General features: G+C 37.4%; 2 protein-coding genes across 5 annotated transcripts in view; one reads left to right on the top strand and one right to left on the bottom strand.

Annotated features, from left to right (window-relative positions):
* ACOT12 (acyl-CoA thioesterase 12) overlaps positions 1-8,374 on the top strand; it is a 51,359-nt gene extending 42,985 nt beyond the window's left edge. The window contains exons 12-15 of the mRNA XM_022593550.3: positions 481-614; positions 2,355-2,483; positions 3,851-3,977; positions 4,243-8,374. Of these exons, the coding sequence (XP_022449258.2) occupies positions 481-614; positions 2,355-2,483; positions 3,851-3,977; positions 4,243-4,392 (540 nt within the window). The 3' untranslated portion in view covers positions 4,393-8,374. The remainder of the gene's footprint in view (positions 1-480; positions 615-2,354; positions 2,484-3,850; positions 3,978-4,242) is intronic.
* The window catches only part of ZCCHC9 (zinc finger CCHC-type containing 9), a 44,229-nt gene that overhangs the window by 21,963 nt on the left and 2,488 nt on the right, over positions 1-19,778 (bottom strand). For 2 of the 4 annotated variants that reach the window (XM_089909083.1, XM_089909082.1), the window contains exons 3-11: positions 17,801-17,951; positions 17,401-17,493; positions 15,377-15,445; positions 15,192-15,272; positions 13,923-14,098; positions 7,109-12,809; positions 5,202-5,347; positions 4,252-4,337; positions 18-4,013 (exon numbers count right to left, since the gene is read on the bottom strand). In XM_089909083.1, coding sequence (XP_089765209.1) covers positions 13,980-14,098; positions 15,192-15,272; positions 15,377-15,445; positions 17,401-17,493; positions 17,801-17,951 — 513 coding nt within the window. In that variant the 3' untranslated portion in view covers positions 18-4,013; positions 4,252-4,337; positions 5,202-5,347; positions 7,109-12,809; positions 13,923-13,979. Of the gene's footprint in view, positions 1-17; positions 4,014-4,251; positions 4,338-5,201; positions 5,348-7,108; positions 12,810-13,922; positions 14,099-15,191; positions 15,273-15,376; positions 15,446-17,400; positions 17,494-17,800; positions 17,952-19,778 lie in introns of those variants that run through there. The other 2 variants (XM_089909084.1, XM_022593650.3) reach the window with 2 other exon arrangements.

Genomic DNA, 19,778 nt, shown 5'->3' with positions numbered 1-19,778 from the left:
TAGAGGCGTTGACTTACTCCCTGGGCTCCCTCAGCCCACGTGAAGGCATGCCTGACATCCTGAGAAAGTACGTTAGGTTGCAGCCTTGGCTCCAAGGTCTTAGGGGGACATGAAGCACTGACTTGCCCAGCAGTCTGGTTATAATTTCTGCTGTTCCTGGATAGAGGCAGGGAAATACCACAAAGGGATAAAGAAAGAAAGGCTTATGTTCTTAATTTTTCATGAGAAAAACTATTGCACAATAATAAACCACCCTCAAGTCACATATTATTTAGATGACACAGGGGCATAGCATCCTGCTCTGAGCTCTAGACATCCAAGTATTTAAAGTGAACTTGCCATCATTTGGCTTCATTATTACCCAGGTGCCAAGATGCCTTAGCTAGTGCAATCCGCCTATGACTACGTATATATGCTGTGGTTTTAATGTAAAAACACCTAATTTTCTTTTGTAATGTTTTTCTTGTTATTTTCTTTTAGATAAAAATATATACTCTGGAAGAGCACAATATTTTATCTGTTTGTGTTGAAAAGCATGTGGAAAGACCAGCACACTTGGCTTATCATCTCTTGTCTGACTTTACCAAGCGACCTTTGTGGGACCCCCATTACATGTAAGAATAAATTTTAAATATTTTCTTATTCAACCCTGACATCATGTAAAAGATGACCTCTACATTGCAGTGTATCTCCATTGCCCAATGTATGACCTATTGTTTTATTAAACAGTATTTGCTAAAGTTTGCTCTGCATGGAAAACTGCATCAGGTGCTATACTGAGAGACACAAAAATTATTATAATCATCTATTTTTCATCTATATTGAGTTGACATGCTTTACCCACACCTATTGTACTCCTATCAATAACTCTTCAAAGTTGATATTATTCCTATTTAACAAGAGAGAGATCCCAAGACTTGCCAACATTACACAGGCAGTAAAAGCAATGGAACCTGAATTGGAACCCAGGTCTGTCAGGCTCTGAATTCCACACTCTTGTACTTTAATACACAGTCTCATTGCTCTTGAGGAAGTGATTATCAAATAGTCCCTCCAACTTCCCACTCTTGATCTTTATTTGGTAGTCCCCTCTTTTTCTGTGAAGCAGCACTCCCTGGTGAGAAGCTGGGAGAAGCAGCTCTATGAGTACATTCCTTCCTGCTCTCCATGTCTGATCAGGGCCCGCTCCTGTCAGCCTGCATCTCTTCTGTTACTCATTGTCTCCCACATCCCTAATCCAATCTTCTCCACTCTCCCTCCTTTCCTGGAATGCAGAGCTGGGCATCTTGTCAACTGCACTGTCAGGGTAACACCCCCTTCTTCAAGGAGTCCAAGCTCCTGGGCTGCAGGGCTCAGGCCTCATGGACACCTTGCTTGAAGGAAAGGATTAGTAAGATTATACCTATTATATTCAGCATTACCATTTACTTCCTAATTTGGATGAAGTAGAGTTTCATCTTTTAAATGTCCAAATCTCACTGTGATTAACAGCATGTAATAGACAATTTAACACCATTAAAGTGAAACATCTCTGGGCTCATGTGTTACATTTGCATAGATGCCAGAATGATACATCCTGGTTAATGTTACAATAATAAACATTCGGAGAGAAGAGGAAACGACGATTTTCTTGCGTAGATCTTTGTAGATAACTCTATAAGTACAAAGATTTTAGCAAGAATAATGCCTAAACTTGCTGCTTTTTTCAAATGTATCTCCCATTACTCTCTATATCACCTGACATTCTAGCCTAACTGAACTTGAATGAATGAATTCTAATTCCACTTACTATTTTGGTGCATCTATCATGATTCAGGTACTGTGCCAGGTGTTTTCACTTGATCCTCACAATAACCCCATAGGTACTATTATCTACCTTTTATAGATGAAAGAAAAGTGACTTGCCTAACATAACATAGCTACTAAGCAATCTGAGACTCAAAGGCAAGTTGCTTGATTCCAAGCTTAGTTCTTTTTCCCAATATACCATATTCCTTTACCTCAGAGTTGTTGGATTGTCTATATAATTCACTAGTCTTCAAAATATTATTACTTGATCCTAGAGAAAAATAATTTTGTGGAAAAAAGAAAAGTGCCTTTCTCTGCAGTGTTGAGGGCAGTGACCTTAGAGTCAGATGGCCAGCATTCTTTTCCTCACATGCAGAATTATTCCTTCTGGCCAAACAACTCTAAAAACAGACTTTAAGAAATGATGCTGGCTTTGGGGGGATGGTTATGTGAGCAGAAGGGTGAATATGGACACCAATAATGAAGTTACGCAAACAAAAGAAAGGAATGCCTTATTCTACCAGGTAGTAAAATGTAGACTTTCTGTCACTGTTCTATTTACATAGGTCCTGTGAAGTCATAGACTGGGTAAGTGAAGATGATCAGATATATTACATCACTTGTCCTGTGGTGAATGATGACAAACCCAAAGACTTGGTAGTACTTGTTTCACGAAGAAGGCCTCTCAAAGATGAGTGAGTATATGTAATTCAAGTGTTATAGCAATGTCTTATAATATAGAGTAGAAAGAAAAAGTTGATATGAAAACAAGAAGTCAATGGAATAAGCATTTCTGGTCTTGAATGATGTTCATGTGAATTTTTTCTAGATGAGGCTTTAGTTATCATTAAAAAACAAAGAACCAGAAAGAAACAATTATCTATTAAGTGCCAGCCATGTGCAAAGCATCTGTGAGACTCGTAAAGCAGTTCCCTTTCCTTTTGCTCTATGCAGATGTAAAACGGATATTTAGCAAACCTTCAAAATATTCCGTTATTGTAAAAATGCAGTGAAAGCCAAATAAAATACCAGGAATTGGTTTTGGTTCAGAATTTACAAAGACTCAACTGTGCTAGACACCCAAAATGGCTGGCTGTCAATTAGAGTGTCTGTTCATGGCTTCTCCACGGGCATTGGGCTTCTCAGAGAATAGTGTCTAGGTTCTAAGGGGAAGGGTCCCAAGAGCAGGTGTTCAAAGGGACAAGAGGTGGAAGCTGCCAGGGCAGTTATGGTCTACCCCTGGAACTAGCCAGCATTATTTCTGATGTCAAAGCTGGCCTATAGAAATAATCCCTCCCGTGTGGGATTAATGCACATGGATGTTCAGTGTAGTATCATTTACTATGGCAAAAGATATTAGAAATAAACTGAAGCTCCATCTTATTAATTATGGTAGAACCATACTACAGAGCACTATACCAGCATTAAAAAGGATGAAGTAGTCACAGAGGCATTGATACAGAAACACCTCCAAAGTTTTACCATTAGGTGAAAAATCAAATTATAGACCAATATTTGTAAAATGATTATATTTATGTAAAAATCTACATATGTCCATTTGCTTACATAAATGTTATATATTTATAAAAAGATCTGGAGGATCACAATATAACGTGGTCATCTCTAGGATAAGTATGTATTGTGCTTATGGTGGACTGAAGGATGACTTCTATTTTCTAATGTATAGGGTTCTCTATTGTTTGAAGGTTCTTTAAAACAATGGTATTATTTTTCATTAAAAAAAGAAGAGACTGAAATTACAACCCATTAGGGCACCAAAAAAAAAAAAAACCAGTTTGGAGGTTGACTGCAGCTTTGCGGAGTTATACAAAGTATATGTAATTCTTAGGCAGAAAACACCTATGGCCCTTATTATTATTTGCTATACTTGAATGTATCCAAAGAGAATGTTTTCCTATGTATACCACTCATCTAAAAGATCTGGGTGTCTATAGTTTTACTTCTACTATATAAACAAGTTGCATTAACTGTAGGAATTTATTTTCTAACAACTATTCTTTGTTTCTCTCAAGAACTTTGAAAATGTCCTGTTATCTTTCAGTCACACTTACACGGTGGCAGTGAGGTCAGTTATTCTGCCATCAGTCCCACCTTCTCCACAGTACAGCAGAAGTGAAATCATAAGTGCTGGATTTCTCATCCGTGCTATTGACAGCAGTTCATGTACCGTAAGTTTGATGAAACATCTGCAGATTAATTTGTTCCTACAGATACAGAGGAACCTTTTACCTGGATTTACTAATTAACTCTAATTCTGCAATGTGTCCACCCACACCCACCAGGGAATCCTAAGGTCATCCTTTCAGATCCATTCCCAAAAGATTAGGGTCATAGCCTCCCCTACACCAACAAGATTGAGATCCCTGCTTGAAAAAGCTCCAAGTCAGTAAGAAATTAAAATATTGTTTTGTTTTGCTTTGTTTTTTGAAACAGGTATCTTACTTTAACCAGATTTCTGCTAGCATCCTTCCTTACTTTGCTGGAAATCTTGGTGGCTGGTCAAAATCCATTGAAGAGACAGCAGCCTCCTGTATACAATTCATAGAGAACACTACTGATGATGGGTTGATAAGCATATTTTAAATGATAAACTTTAAATTATCTGTCATTTTATTTTCCACTTTCAATTTCAAGCACCCTTAGCTCTGACACTTGACAAGCTTCTGGGCCACAAATAATTTAATATCAGTCTAAGCAAAATGCAGTTATGAAGAGGTTAAAAAACAAAATGCATCCCAAGTCCAATACCAGTGATTTGGGTTAACATTAAAAGAGCTTTAAAACTCTGTTTTAGATCACCCGTGGCTTTGCTCCCTTCCAGGGGCACAGGCAATGGAAAATTCCCACATGCAATATTGTGTGTTCTGTAAAATGGTGGAAGTTAGGTTAAAATAATCTAAACATTTTTAGGCTACATGTTCTGTTTGAAAGTTTACAAAATTTTATAAAATCAGAAATGATAAGTTGGCTAGTTGATTAATAGTATGGGGTTGTTCGACGTACAGCAGGTATCTGTATGTCAAGAGCATCTAACAAGATGTATTATGTTTTAGAGCTTTAAATTAGGAAGACATTAAAACATAATGGAATTCAATCAATTTTAGTAATAGGAACTACTTTCCTAGTGTCATTTAACATATATCAAGTTAGCTGACCAATTTAGTATCTATTGCTCTATCTACACTCACAAAGTACCTGCAAAATGTGATATTGTAGAGGAAGCATTAACTGAGCTCTACTTTAATAATCATTACATTAGAACTTTATTCCCTAGACTTTTTTTAAAAATTTATTTTATTTTTGTCTGTGTTGGGTCTTTGTTGCTGCGCATGGGATTTCTCTAGTTGCGGCGAGTAGGCGCTACTCTTCATTGCGGTACACAGGTGTCTCACCGTGGTGGCTTCTCTTGTTGTGGAGCACGGGATCCACGGTGCGTGGGCTTCAGTAGTTGTACGTGGGCTCAGTAGTTGTGGTGCATGGGCTTAGTTGCTCCGCGGCACGTGGGATCTTCCCGGACCAGGGATCAAACCCGTGTCCCCTGCATTGGCAGACGGATTCTTAACCACGGCACCACCAAGGAAGTCCCCCTAGGCTTTAACATTTATTATTTTACTCTGTCTGTGATTTGTCTTAACTCATAAGACAAACCAGCATACGTCAAGTTAGCCTCCTCTACAGGACAACTTCTAAAAGTTAAAGGACTTCTCCGTTAAGAGTTTAAAGCACTTAAGAGATTAGTTACATCCTGCTTTAGTTTGTCAAATCTTTACTTCTGTCCAAATTTGGTTGTAATTATTTTTATTAATCTGTGCCAGCAGGTTATTTATATGAACTTTGGACTGTGTCCCAATTTTATGAATTAACATTTATATACAATAAGAAGGGTGGATATGTCGAGTAAAACATGCTTATACATTACATTCCAAAAGTAGAAAGATTTTTGAGAATATTTTTAGATTTTAAAAAGGTGAAAAAAAGGAGCAATAAAGAGGGTTACAGTACACTAGAGTTTTGTATGCTAAAATTTCAGCCCTCTCCTACAATTGAAACACTTCTAACTGCTGTCTCTCCTACACCTCTGAATTTATTTTTTTTGAATCTTTCTCCTGAACAGTAACAGAAACATTGTGAGGTTGAAGGAATAGAGTAACTTTGGCTGGATCACTTTTAGACACAAAGATGTTGCCCACTCTAACTTGTAACACAGGCATAGTCAAGCACTGTCCAATATGGTAGGTACTAGCCACATGTGACCATTTAAATTAATCAAACTTAAATAAAATTTAAACATCAGCCACACTAGCCCCAGTTCAATATTATCAGTCACGTGGTCATCATGGCCTAATTTGAAGTGCTCACTTTCAGACTACTGGACTAAAGAGACTTTAAAAGGGCATGACACTGGGAAAGATAGCAATGCATTCAGGCTCTACATAGGGCACCTCAAAAAGTTTAAAATCTGTGCCTCAAACCATGACACAACTGACTAGGGCATTCCTATTGCAAAATTCAACAACAGCCCTTAGGTTTACATTCCCTTTTTTTTTTCTTTTTTTATAAATTTATTTATTTTATTTATTTATTTTTGGCTGTGCTGGGTCTTCGTTGCTGCATGCGGGCTTTTCTCTAGTTGCGGACAGCAGGGGCTACTCTTCGTTGTGGTGCTCAGGCTTCTCATCGCAGTGGCTTCTCTTGTTGTGGAGCACGGGCTCTAGGTGCAGGGGCTTCAGTGGTTGTGGCTTGTGGGCTCTAGAGCGCAGGCTCAGTAGTTGTGGTGCATGACTCTGTTGTTCCACAGCATGTGGCATCTTCCCGGACCAGGGATCGAACCCGTGTCCCCTGCATTGGCAGGCGGATTCTTAACCACTGCGCCACCAAGGAAGCCCTACATTTCCTTTTTTAATGGAAATGTATTTGATTGCTCTTTCACTCATTCAATAAATATTTATTAAGAACCTACTTTGTGTTAGACACTTTTAGGCACTGTGGGTTCAGCAAGGAACAGAAGCATACTGATAACATCATAATAAAATATTGATAAATAAATAGAATATTTAGGAGATAAGTGTTAAATGGAAAAATAAAGCAGGGTAAAGGATGTGAGTGCTGGGGAGGTGTTGGAGGTAGTTGTTCATATTTTAAATAGGGTGGCCACTTGCCAGAAGCAGCAGGAAAATGCTTCTGCTGCTTCTGGGCCCCCCTCCCCAGGGCTGGGAGGCCAGTGCTATGGCTCAGTGCAGAGACCGGGGTCCCTCAGCCCCGCTGACTTTGCAGGACGCCCCACCCCCCCACTCCTTACCTCGGCCGCCCACACTCCAGCTGGGCCAGGGCTGCAGGGGCCTTGTGAGGAGTTCCAGGAGTTGCCCTCATGCCTGGGAATTGCAGGCATGTGGACCAGGGGTCAGAAGTGTGAAGCTTCACATCTACTCCTTAAGGGAACTGCAAGTTAAAGACATAAAATTTAATAACATTTTTCTGGCCATGAAACATGACTTTCGTCAAACAACAAGAAGGTGTTGGGGGGAGTTCACACTGAAAGATAGTAAATATTCTATATAACGAATGTAGCAATATATACATCCAGGATTCGGGCTTTTGGTTATTGATGGCCTGGTGGATAGGGTGGTCAGAGTAGGCCCCATTGAGGGATATTTCAGTGAAAACCTGAAGGCAGAGAGGGACTGAACCATGAGGATCTCTGGAGATAGCATGTTTCCTGCAGAAGAACTAGCCCAGGCACAGCCTTTGAGATGGGAATGTGTTTCTGGCACATTCCAGGAAAAACAGACGCTGGAGAGGCTGGAATAGAGAGGTAATTAAAGACAGATGAATTAACGACAGCCTTTTCTGGATTTCTTTGGTGCCCTGACTTTAAGCAAACATGCCTGAACCAAGGATAAGCAGCAAAGCTCGTTCATCAGCACTCACCCTCAAGCCGCTGGAGACTAAGGACAGAGGGAACATAAAAATGTAGTCATGCTTATTTTCTCCTTTGGAGTGTCAAAATATCCTCCAGGAACACTAAAGATTTCATACCTTTCTTGATAGTAAGGGTTTTCAAGTGCGTCTAACAGGACTGAAAGCTTTTTGATTAAGAAAGGAAGTTCTTCCCTATTAATTCTTCCTGGTTTTAATGCAACTGAGTTTCTGATTTATATTCAGTTTTTCTATCATATTTTTAAAGAATTCTAGAGGAAAAAAATGTAAAAATTGATCTATACAGTTTAGAATATAGTTTACCGTTATGGTCTAACACCTCTAGGAAATAATGAACAATTTTAATTAAACCTAGAGAAATCCAGAGTATTTTTATATATACCATCACATGGTTTTGTTCGTATTTCTTATTGCACATTTCAGAGACAACCTTGGAAATTTTTATTGGTATATTTATAGGAGTAGTTTTGAAAATATATGTTGAAAATGTGTATGTTAAGGAATATTTTATGTTTAGAATAAATTATTGAAATGTAAACTATGAACCTTGTTCATGACTCATTTTACCCATTTGAAGGTAGTGTAACTACTGGGACAGACAGTTCACCATGGGCCCAGAGGGGTCCTGCATATTATTGCTGAGTGTGCCAAACTGCAAGACTGATTTATCCACAGGCAAATGCTAGTCCCATAGGCAATTAAGTAGGTCAAGGTGACCACAGCTTGACTTCAGTGTAATGGCTCACTCTCTGGGCGTAGGAAGGCTGGCTTGTTTGCTCTGTGCTACAGCGTTTGCAACTTGTTCCTCAGCTGTGACACAAACCGGCTATGTCTATAGCATCCATCTGGGCCCATCATGTCACCCTGTGGGGACTAAGGGAAAAAGGGAAGCAACAGAAATAAGTTGATACTCACGATACTCACGGTGTTTGCTGTGCCATGAATACTATCTTTTGTCTCTGAACCAGGATTCTCATGCCTTGTTGACGTCCATGAAACAGTAACAGACTAGTGTATTAAGAACCTCAGACCCTTCACAGTTCTTGACAGTAACCCACCTCCAGATTCAAGTCAAAGAAATATTATAAAATGTCTTTCTCAGTGTACTTGAAGGTATAAAGTACCATATAAAAATTACACATCTGATGCCATCTTTCCCTTCCTCATTTTGTGACATTTTTAGGGACATTTGAAAATAGATTCGAAATTAATATTTTGATCATTTCCATAGCTCATTATCCCTCTCCATGTCCTCCCTTCTTTCTTCATCTGGCTTAGATTCCATGGTCTATCATTAATATCACACCCTGGAAAACACCTGTACCTTGTCCTTTCATTCGACTTGTCTGGCAAACTCAAAACTGTGGTTAAAGTATTTGTAATACCTCACCCCTGCACTAAGCATCTGAAAATTGTGGATGGGTCTCACCTGAAATTTATGACCACAGATTTCAAAAGGGCTCTGATAATACTACTACATTTCCTATATGTTTGCTATTTCACACTGCCTTCTCTTCCTTCAAGTTTCTCATGTCGCTTACCCTTTCTCAGTTAATGAAATTTAGAAAATACTTCGAGGAAAATATAAACCATTAGGCAGAAGTTGTCTCATCTCCCCATCTATGTACATTCCACATCTTTGCCATCCCTCCTAACACAATGAATTAAACATCTCTACCCTAGCAAAGAACCATTTCTCTAACCTTCTCCAAGGCTTCCCTCCTCCAATTCTCTTTTTTTCTCTATTTCAGGAGTCTTTCCTGGATTATTTTCATAGCCACTATTATCTCTTATCTTAAAATAAATCAAAACAAAGCAAAACAACACTTCACCTGATCCAGTTTCCTAAAGGCCACCATCTCTACTCCAATTATCTATAAATGTGGTCTTCATATCCTTATTTCACTTACCGAACTGTACTTCTCCCTCTGTTACTCCACAAAGACCTCTCATTGCCACACTAATGGACCTGTTCTTAGCTTATTTAGCCTCTGAGCAGCATTAACAAAGTTGACTAGTTCCTTCTTTTTGCAGCATTGTCTCCGCTTGGCTTCCATGATGTCACACTCTTGGATTTCCTCCTGTGTGACCAGTCACACTTTTAAATCCTCTTGAAGTTCTTCCTCCTCCACCAGATCTCTAAATATTAGACTACCCAGGGCTCTGTTCTTGGCCTCTTCTCCTCTATCTCCATTCCTCAGTGAGTCCACCCAGCCTCTGGGTTTTAAAAGACATCTACTTGCCAATAACTCCCAAATCTGTGTCTCAAGCCCTAAACTCTCCTGAACTCCACACTTGTATATCTAACTACTTATCTGACATTTCCACTAAGATAATCGTCATCTCAAAGTCCACATTTCCAAAATAGATCTCTTAATTCTGCCACCTTTCCCTCCATAAATTCTCCTTCCTTCAGGAAATCTTATTAGTTCTATGTTAAAAATATCAACATAATCAGAACCTGACCCCTTCTAACAACTCCACCACAACAACCCTCATTCACACCATCTTCTCTCACCTGAATTATAACCTGTTTTTTTTTTTTATTATAACTTTTTTTTTTTTAAACATCTTTATTGGGGTATAATTGCTTTACAATGGTTAGTTTCTGCTTTATAACAAAGTGAATCAGTTATACATATACATATGTTCCCATATGTCTTCCCTCTTGCTATAACCTGTTTTTATCCTTACTCCTTCCTTCACTCTGCTCTCAACTCGGCAATCAGATCATGTCACATTTCTCCCCAAACGTGTGAAAAATTTTGCGTATCACAGAGTGAAAGCCAAAGCTTTATAATGGTCTGGGGTATGTTGTGGTACGTTGGATTATTTTTCATAAGTATTCACTCCCTCACCACCATCCCCACCTCCACGAATTCTACCTCTTATCTCTGAGCTCGATTGTGTGACTCATCAACAGACATGATGCAAACAAAGGCTTGAAAATGGTTTTGCAAGTGGACCTGCCCTCTTACATCTCTGCCATTGTCCTGAGAAAAACATGTCAGGGCTAGCCTGCTGGTCCCAGGAAAAGGAAGAGAGACACATGCAATAGAGCTTCTTCATCTGAGTCTAGCTTAGGTCAGCTGACCCCAAACCAAACTTCTTATGGATGTTTGGGCATCTCAAGCCCAAATGAGATGAGCAGAGCTGTCCAGATAAGCCCAGTCTAGATCTGACTCACAGGCATGAGCTAAATAACCGCGTATTCGCGTATGCTTCTGAGAGTTTGTGGTTTTTATGTGGCAGAAACTGGTAGAGGCTGTAAGATAGGACCCCTGTTAACTCTCTGATCTTCTACTAGTTTATCCCTCTCTTTTCCAACCATATTCGCCTCTTTGCTGTTTTCCAACTATACCAGGCAGGCTCCTTCCTCAGTATCATTGCATTTACTTATTACCTCACATCAAGATATCCAAGGCTTTCTCCCTAATACCTCCCTGTGTACTATACAATGTAATATTACAAATGAACCTTGAAAACATTATGCTAAGTGAAGGAAGCCAGCCAAAAAGATCACATCTTTCTGCCCCTCAAATATGGCAAGCTCATGGCTTTGACTATTTTCTCTCCCTAAACGCTCTTCCTCATTATCTTCACAACAGATTTCTTCTTGTCATCCAGATTTCAGCTTAAAAGTCCTCCTCTCAGAGGGCTTCCCCTGATTATCCAATCTGAAGTAGATACCCAGCCTCTTGTATCATCTGTGTGTTAATTCTATCACATATCCATTTAATTCACTCATTCATTCAACAGTGTGAATGCTCTGTATGCACCAAGCACTTCTGAGGATAATGAGTAACACAAAATTCCTGCCCTCATGTAACCTATAATCCGGTGGAGAGGGGACAAATAGTGTTATGTAAGGACATAAATTATGGAGAAAATTTAGACAGCAAGAGAATGAAAAGTTATTGGGATGAGGAAAAAGCTATTTCCTATAAGGCTGGTCATAAAAGACTCTCTATTAGGCAGATTATAAGCAGACGCCTGAACGAAGTAAGAGAGGGTTGATTCTGGAGAGTGGTGGGGAGAATGTCAAGAAAAGCGTAACTTGAGATACGAGCCTACAGGCTTGGAATAAATTGTACTGAATAAAATGGAGACAAAGGGAAGTAGCCCATTTTTTCCCTCAGGGGAAGTGATGAGATTTAAAGCTATTATGAATTTGAGGTGTTAGTGCAACATCCAAGTAAGAATGTCCAGCAGGCAGGTGAGAAGACAGAACCGAAACCAGGGATTTTAGGGCAAGATGGAGATTTAGGAGTCAGCCACGGAAAAGTGAAAGTTAAGCTTGTAAAGAGAGATGACATTTCCAAAGGACTAAAGGAAGAAAAGAGTGCTAACCACTAAGTCTTAGGGGATTCAACAAAATATTTATAAAATGTATAAAATATCCCTCTCTGATATTATTTTTACTGATATTTCTGATATGTATTTTTTGTTCCTAAGTCTCCTCTCCATTCTTCAGCCCCAGCAGAATGCATGTGGCCTTGTTTGTCTTATTCACTGCCACAATCTCAAGTGCCTGAAAGAGTACCAGGAACATAGTAGGTCCTTGGAAAATCTATAATGAATAAAGTAAATGTGTGCCTTCTTCTTTTGGCATTCTTAGTTAAGAAAATAACCAACATCAAGCAATACACAATCTCAGGATGTCAGAATTTCTGTCTCTGGTGAGTTTCTTTAACAAAGTGTCCACATAGTTTTCCAATGTTACATTCAGCACCTGCAATTTATTTCCAATGATTTCACTGTCTACTTTATAGACCATTAAAATGTAAACAAAGTAACCCCAAAGAAGACAAAATGGACATCCCTGCATTGAAGACTACATAAAAAACAGTAGACTTAACTTGCAGCTGACAGGTTTTTGACTTTCCAGAGCCTTTTGCTCCTGATAGGACAGGTGAAATAAATCTGGGTGTGTTCAGACTAAATGACCAGGGCAGCACTGCTGTCCTTTTCCAGCTGCATGACTTGTACCATTCCTTTTAAATGGCACTCATCTCCTTAAGTTCTGGGATGCTGAGCCATATTCTGTTCATGTTTTCCTGTCACTGAAAAAAAAAAAAAAGAACAGCTCCTATTAAGATTAGAAATGTTCAGAGGTACAGACATTAAAACAGAAAAGTGTTCCTTTTCTTATTTGGTAAATATTTTGCTTTTGAAACATCAGTAACTAATCACAGCTGTTTCCTTTCATTACAAATGTATCCAATCAGGTAAAATTCCAAATGAAACACACAATCCAACAGTCATTCCATTATACAGTACAATGGGAGGCTTAAGCCTTGTGAAATATATGTATTAAGTATGCATGTATTCATCAAATCAAACAAAGAAGCTAATGGGTCTCTGATTAGTGTTCTAACTCTGTTTTGATGATGATGATGCTTGCATCTCATCCTGACTCATCTAAAACATGTGAACAAAATGCTATTAAGTTTGACAGACAATCTGTTATGTGCCATCATCATTCGGGTTAAATAGCACAAACTGAATTTTGGCTAGAATTTCTCTCTTGAAAATCAGGGGCAAAGAAAGAGCTGCTGTTAAGTTGAGATACTCTTCTATTTTAACCTCAATAATTTGTTCTTTATGTCAAAACTAAAACAAAAATTAATAAAAATTAAGCTCATCTAGGATTCATAAAGACTGTGTTTCTAAAGGGATTGTTACATGGACATTAATGGACAATGGCTCATTCAATCCAAAATTAGGTATTCAGAAAAATAAGTAAATAGCAAGTGAGTTTTTATTAAATATTTTTAAAATACAGATTTTGTGGCAATTATAAATTAATTTCTAATATAACAATAAATTGATGCTTTGAGCCAAGAAAACAATATAACAAAAATTCATTTCCAAGTGCAAAGCAGGTACCCCATGTTTAGGGATAGTTCATATTAATGCATAATTTTGTTTTTAGAAAAAGATGATTGTTACAATCAGGTATATAACCACTTAGTTACACCTAAGTTCTGTTGGTTAAAAATATATTCTTTTAGAAAATCCATTTTGAACGTATTATACTTTTTTTCAGTGATTTTCTCCAAACAACTGTAGTAGTGCTCCCTGATGGACAGAACTCAGGAACTGGTTTGACCACACCTAGATTATATTGATATCTACAATACAGGACTCCAAGGGAGAGTCCAGCTCCAACTTACGAAGTAGGCCCAGTTCAGAATGTTTAACAATGAGGTGCTAACAAACGATAGCACTAATCAAAAATTAACAACTTTAGGTATCTTTGTTTTGGGTTTCTGTGGTTTAGGCACATCCAAAATGTCTTCATAGTCCGCACTCATTCCCTTTGCCCAGCGACCAACCGTGACCATTCGATCTGTAAAGACACAGAAAAGTCAGAATGTAAGAGAAACAGTCATCAAATACATCACCTAGACTGGTATTGGTTTAGCAAAGGAACTAGTTTTGACGTGAATAATCACAAAGAGAGAAGACTCCATCACTAAAGGAAAGTGAGCAATTCTGTAATTGATTATAACCCTTGATTTCAGAGTACCACAGGCAATTTCTCATCCCAATTAGGGAAATGCAGCAACTGCTTTGCAATGCACAAATTGATGAGAAAGCTCTTTCATTCTTTCCCAGAGTTCATCATTATAGAGTCAGTGAATTCCAAGAGTCTGTAAACAGCAAGACTTATGAAGCATCAGCTTCAAATGAACAAGATTCCACCTGTGAAATTATACAACATCTGCTTGTCAGTCTTGTCATTTGGGAAGAGGCAATCCTCCCAGGAGGGAGAATTCAAATTCCACTTCATCATTTCAATCTCACTGCCTACAGTGTAGTAAAGACTATCTTCTTCTAGACAAGATTGTAAACAAGAACTCTTGGTTTTCAGATTCAAATGCTAGGGGTAGGAAGTAAGAATGGGCAGACTTATTTGTGTGGTACTATGACTATATGATATAAAAAGAAATGTGCTTTTTCCCCAAGAAGCAGTAGTGGGCTATCCTACTGTCTTGCTTTCTTTCACTCAGGATTATCATCATTTTAAGCTAGGTAAACTAATGTCATAATGGTCTCCACATCCCAAAAAAATCTGCCTTAGGTTTGGTGAACATTTATGAAGTTTTCGATGACCGAGGGTAGTATTTCACTGGGAAGAAAATATAACTGGCCAGATGCTGTGTAGATAACACAATTTTAATATTTTCCGCAGTTTTTGCAACTAACTGAATCCTTTTGGTTTCACAGCATACATGAGGATACTCAATCATAAGAATACTGTAAGTTATTCTCAAATTTCTTATTTTCTCTTAGTGAGAAATACTTTTCTCATACTTTTCTTCAAGTGACAGAATTGGCTCTATTATTAAATACATGGGTTAGCAAATAAAAATATTTATGAATAAGATGCTTTATAAAATCAGGGTCCTCTGGGGCTTACTGGTCATTTTTTTTCCCACCTGAGAACAGCAGCTGATGCTCAGTTAGTACTGCCGATAAAGAAATGATGAAGTCATTACTGCAGCAGGAAACCAGGCAGCCTTAAAATCAGTTGTACATCAACAAGTTATTAATAACAAAATCCAGCAAAAACACAGAGGAATGCTAATCTCATCCCTTCTAAATGGAGGCCCAGAGATCTCACCTGAATTCTGACTTTTGGGGCAATCTTTCTTAAGATGTTCCACAGAGCCACAAAGTCTGCAGCAACCACCTATAAAAAGAACAGAGTAATTGAAAACCTCTAATACTTACATAGGGCTTTTAAGGTCTCAAAGCATTTTCATATCTTATTTGGTCCTCACAACCTTGTTAGTTGCAAAGGTAGCTGGAGCCAGGAACTTACTCCTATTAAGTCCATTCTCCATTGCTCTTGACTTCAAAGAGCACTAAACTGTACCTACCCACCATTTCTTGCCCCTGGCCTTCAGGGCATATGTGGGAAAAAGAAGTGAGATATGACGGAAGGTACGTGTCCTCTGGAGTGTCCAAGAGCCACTGCATAGAAGCCTGGATCTTAACCACGGTTAGAAAGGGAAGGGTTTGTGAACTCTGAAAAATCTGTGGGCAGATGCATTTTTTGAGGAGAATGCCCACAGTTTTTAATCAGATTCTTTAATGATCAGAATGTTTAACCATGAGGTGCTATGAGGTCCCCAAAGGGTTAGGAACCACTGCTCTGCTGTACAGGTCAGATGGGGGTGAGCAATTACAAAAGGAATGAAATTAACTTTTGTTTCAGTACCTTTTATCTGCCAGGCATCCTAACTCGAGTAAAATGCCTATTGCCCTTCTTTACGCAACATTCCAGGACAGTGAATTACAACACATTTGGTTTCTAAAATGAGTCTTCACTGAATGGTCGAACACTATTGCTTAACGGTCAAGCATTATCACGACCATGCTCATAATGTTAAGTGACTCACTCAGAAAAATGATCCTAATAGGATGAATTCTCACTTCTATGTGACCTACTCCCCTTGCTGCACTTTTTTATATCTAGTCATTTTGGTTGACCATACAAAGGCATCTTTGCTCACTAGTCATATTATATGACCTGTTTCTTAAGTTCAAAACTGAAAGGCACTTTTGAGCATCTTCCAGGTCCAGGACTCTTTACTATTGTAGATGCCATAGTGAAAGAGAAGAGGCACTTGAATAATACATTTTAATCCTCATAACTCTTCAAGGTAAAATACCATAATTCATCAAATCTAAGATACCACTGATTATAAGATGTATCATTATTTTACATTGCTCTCTGGAAAAAAAAACTTCCAATTATGTGACACGCCCCAATAGTAAGATACAATGAGTTCAGAGATACTAAAATGTGAAAAAAATGTGCGTTTTAGAATAAATGAAATACAATTTTCTCATCTCCATTTTACAGGTAAGGAAACTGAGAAGAGAGAAGTTAACTTGGCCAAAGTCCCACAGTTAGTGAGTGGTAGTGCTGAGGCTATAACTGGTCTAACTCCAAAGCTATGCTTTTTCACTGGACTTCTGCAAGGGGACCCAGTCACAACACAAGGCTTCTAGAACCTGATGGTACCAGCATCATATTAACAAATGACTCACATTAACAGATGACAACCTCCTCCTTAAAGCTTTAAACATCACAGACTTTACTGTGGGCACCTTAAGCCATTAGTTGAGCTAAAGGTAAGAAAGTTACTTGATTCCCATGCCAGACAACTAGCTAAGGAAAACATTCAGAAACGAAAGTTACTACAAATATGAATAGTGTGTACCAACCCTTCTACCCAAAATGGTATGCTAGACTGAGATTAAATTCACAACACTATTTTTTAAATCTTCTCCTAGTTTGAGAAATTATCCCTTTGCTTCTGTTATGTTTAAAAGTAGATACTTATACTCTCACAAATGATGCTGAAGCAAGCACAGATATTTTGAAATATACATGTCACTTTTTTCTGATTTGATGTATTAAAAATAATACCAAGTTACATTACACAAAAAGTCTAGTACATAGAATAGTGCTTGATAAAGATAATGAAATTCTCAAGATTTTGCTACTTACTCAAGAATTTATTTAAAAACTAAATAAATTTAGCTTTTAAATAATTCTTGAGTAAGTTTAAGTATAAACTAAATCACAACTGCATGATGACTCACCATTTTCGACATAAGAGTAAAAGTACTCACCATCAGCATAGAGTCCTTTGGGATTATCAGGACAAGATCTGGACAGATGTCCCATTTCCCCACAAACAAAACATTTTGCAAAAGGAAATTCACCTGTAACAATCAACAGTTCCTGTTAAGTTAGTTTTATATATATATATATATATATATATATATATATATATACACACACACACACATCATGTAATTCATATTATTTTAAAACACTGTATTCTCAGAGTGTTTAGAAAACATATTTGTTTTTACATGATTTAAAGTTTAATCTCATTTGATTTCAAAATATTAAGTGACACACTCACAACAAACCCTGTCAACAACGAAAAAAACAAGTTGACTACTTACTGGCCACTTTCCCCATTAACCAAATAAAAAATTGATAGAAAAAAAGATACATTAATACCAAAAGCTGGGTCTACTTTAGCCTTGCACTTGGTTATTTCATGCTCTGTGGATCCACACCGGTAACATATTCCAGTGCCCATTTCTTGATTCTCAAGGGCAGCTGGGCAATCTGCAATCCCATGGCCAGGTTTTCTACAATGGAAACATACCTAGGAAAACAAAAATGTGAGTTTCCACACTGCAACACTACACTGGCTTTATTAATTCTAGTCATCAAAAATGTCTTTAAAACATTCCTCATTTTAAAGTTATCTAGTTCTTTTTTTGAAATCTCAGTATTTTATCTGTAGAAAAAAGTGTTTCACATATTCCTAAACCATAAGAAATGTCATTTCCATCAGAGAGTTTCAGTGCTTTTGAAAACCCTCAATCCATCAATCTCTCAGTCTCAGACACAAGTTATAAATGTCTTTGTAGGAGGTAATTGCTTAAATGAATTAAGCAAATATGGACTATTCATTTCATTAATGGGGATGTCTGTACCTAGAAACACCGAGTTTTCTGGAGGAGATGGACAATGACCATAAAAATTATCACTCAGAATTAATACTTTCACTTTTAAAGTTCACATAATTGAATGAATTTGGGTCAAGTGATTCCATTGAAATTATGATTCGAATCATAAGATGTATTTCATACCAAAATGTATACTTAAATTTTTATATCTGTCATACATATTCCTTAGTATTCATAAATAGATAGATGTTTCATTTTAGAATATATGCACATTTTCAAGGTATAATTCTAAGATGAATTATTTGGCTCCAGCCTAACATTGAACAATGGTTTGGTTTCTTTACACACTACCTAGCAATTTGCAGGATATTTTTCGCTGCAATGAATGAGAATATCAGTCATAATCAAAGATGGTAGAGACCTAAAGTATTTTATTTAAACTGGAAAAAGGTACATTTTTTGGATAACAAATATTTCATCATTTAATTTTTTTTCGAAATAAGCACAAGGTTTTTAAAAAGCAAATTCAGTAGGCAAAATAATATTTTGCAACTATGTCCTCACTTTCTTTTTTTCCTGTTTAATAACATACTGGAAAAGAATGAGTCCCTTTAGTCTTTATTAACTTTTACATTTAAAATGAGCTAGTGCAAACAAAGAGAATTCATTTATTCTACAACTGCAGGAAAAGTTACTACCCAAAACTGGATCACCAACATAAGAAGTCTTGTATTCTTGGTGAAGTCAAAGTTGTCTCTAGTGACCTGGCAGCTTACTGACTGGGGTTTTATCTGTAAAAACCTAATCTTCACCAAATACAAACTTTTTGAATGATCCTTAAATTTAATGTAGATGGGATTGTGGAGAGTGGACTGGTAAATTTCTAGATGTCAACTTATTAACCATAGAACTGATGCTTAGTCTGCTTAGTCTGAGGTATTAAAAAGAAAAACAAGAAAATTAGTTGAAGGGTCTCAACAAGCCATATACTATTTAAAGCACATGCTTTAATATAAAGAATTCCTTTTTTTTTTTTTTTGGAAAAACAATGTCCTTCCCCTTAATTAAAAACATAAAACTTCTCTTAAAAGGTCACAATACTAAACTTTTTCAAAAAGTATGCAATTCACCACACCGCCTATGTCAATGAAATTATCTTTACATTATCCTTACATTAACTTGACTTTAAAATATTTAAAAATTGTATAATTTAAACAAAACTATCTTGTCCAAATAGAAATGATTATCTTTTCTATCCCAATTTATCCATAAGGAACATTTTATCAGTATTATCTCCACAAAAGAATCTTTAAATATGACACTGCATAAAACTAATCCTGCAAATAGTCAGAAGCCACATTTATGGAGGCTGTAACATTTCAAATCTACACTGGTGCAAACAGTGCTCTACATGTAGTAATTCTGATAAAAAAGAAAACTTTAAAATAGCAACAAATCCTGATTCTTATGTAGTATCTTGCTAGAAGATCCCTTGCTAGAGAAGGGAAAGAATTATACCA

This window comes from Delphinapterus leucas, chromosome 3 (assembly GCF_059928025.1).
Source record: "Delphinapterus leucas isolate spDelLeu-1000000601 "Yukka" chromosome 3, BTC_Dleu_Yukka2, whole genome shotgun sequence".
In the NCBI taxonomy this organism is placed as follows: Eukaryota; Metazoa; Chordata; class Mammalia; order Artiodactyla; family Monodontidae; genus Delphinapterus; species Delphinapterus leucas.
Note: the sequence above shows the minus strand (reverse complement) of the source record. Positions and strands in the feature narration are given on the sequence as shown.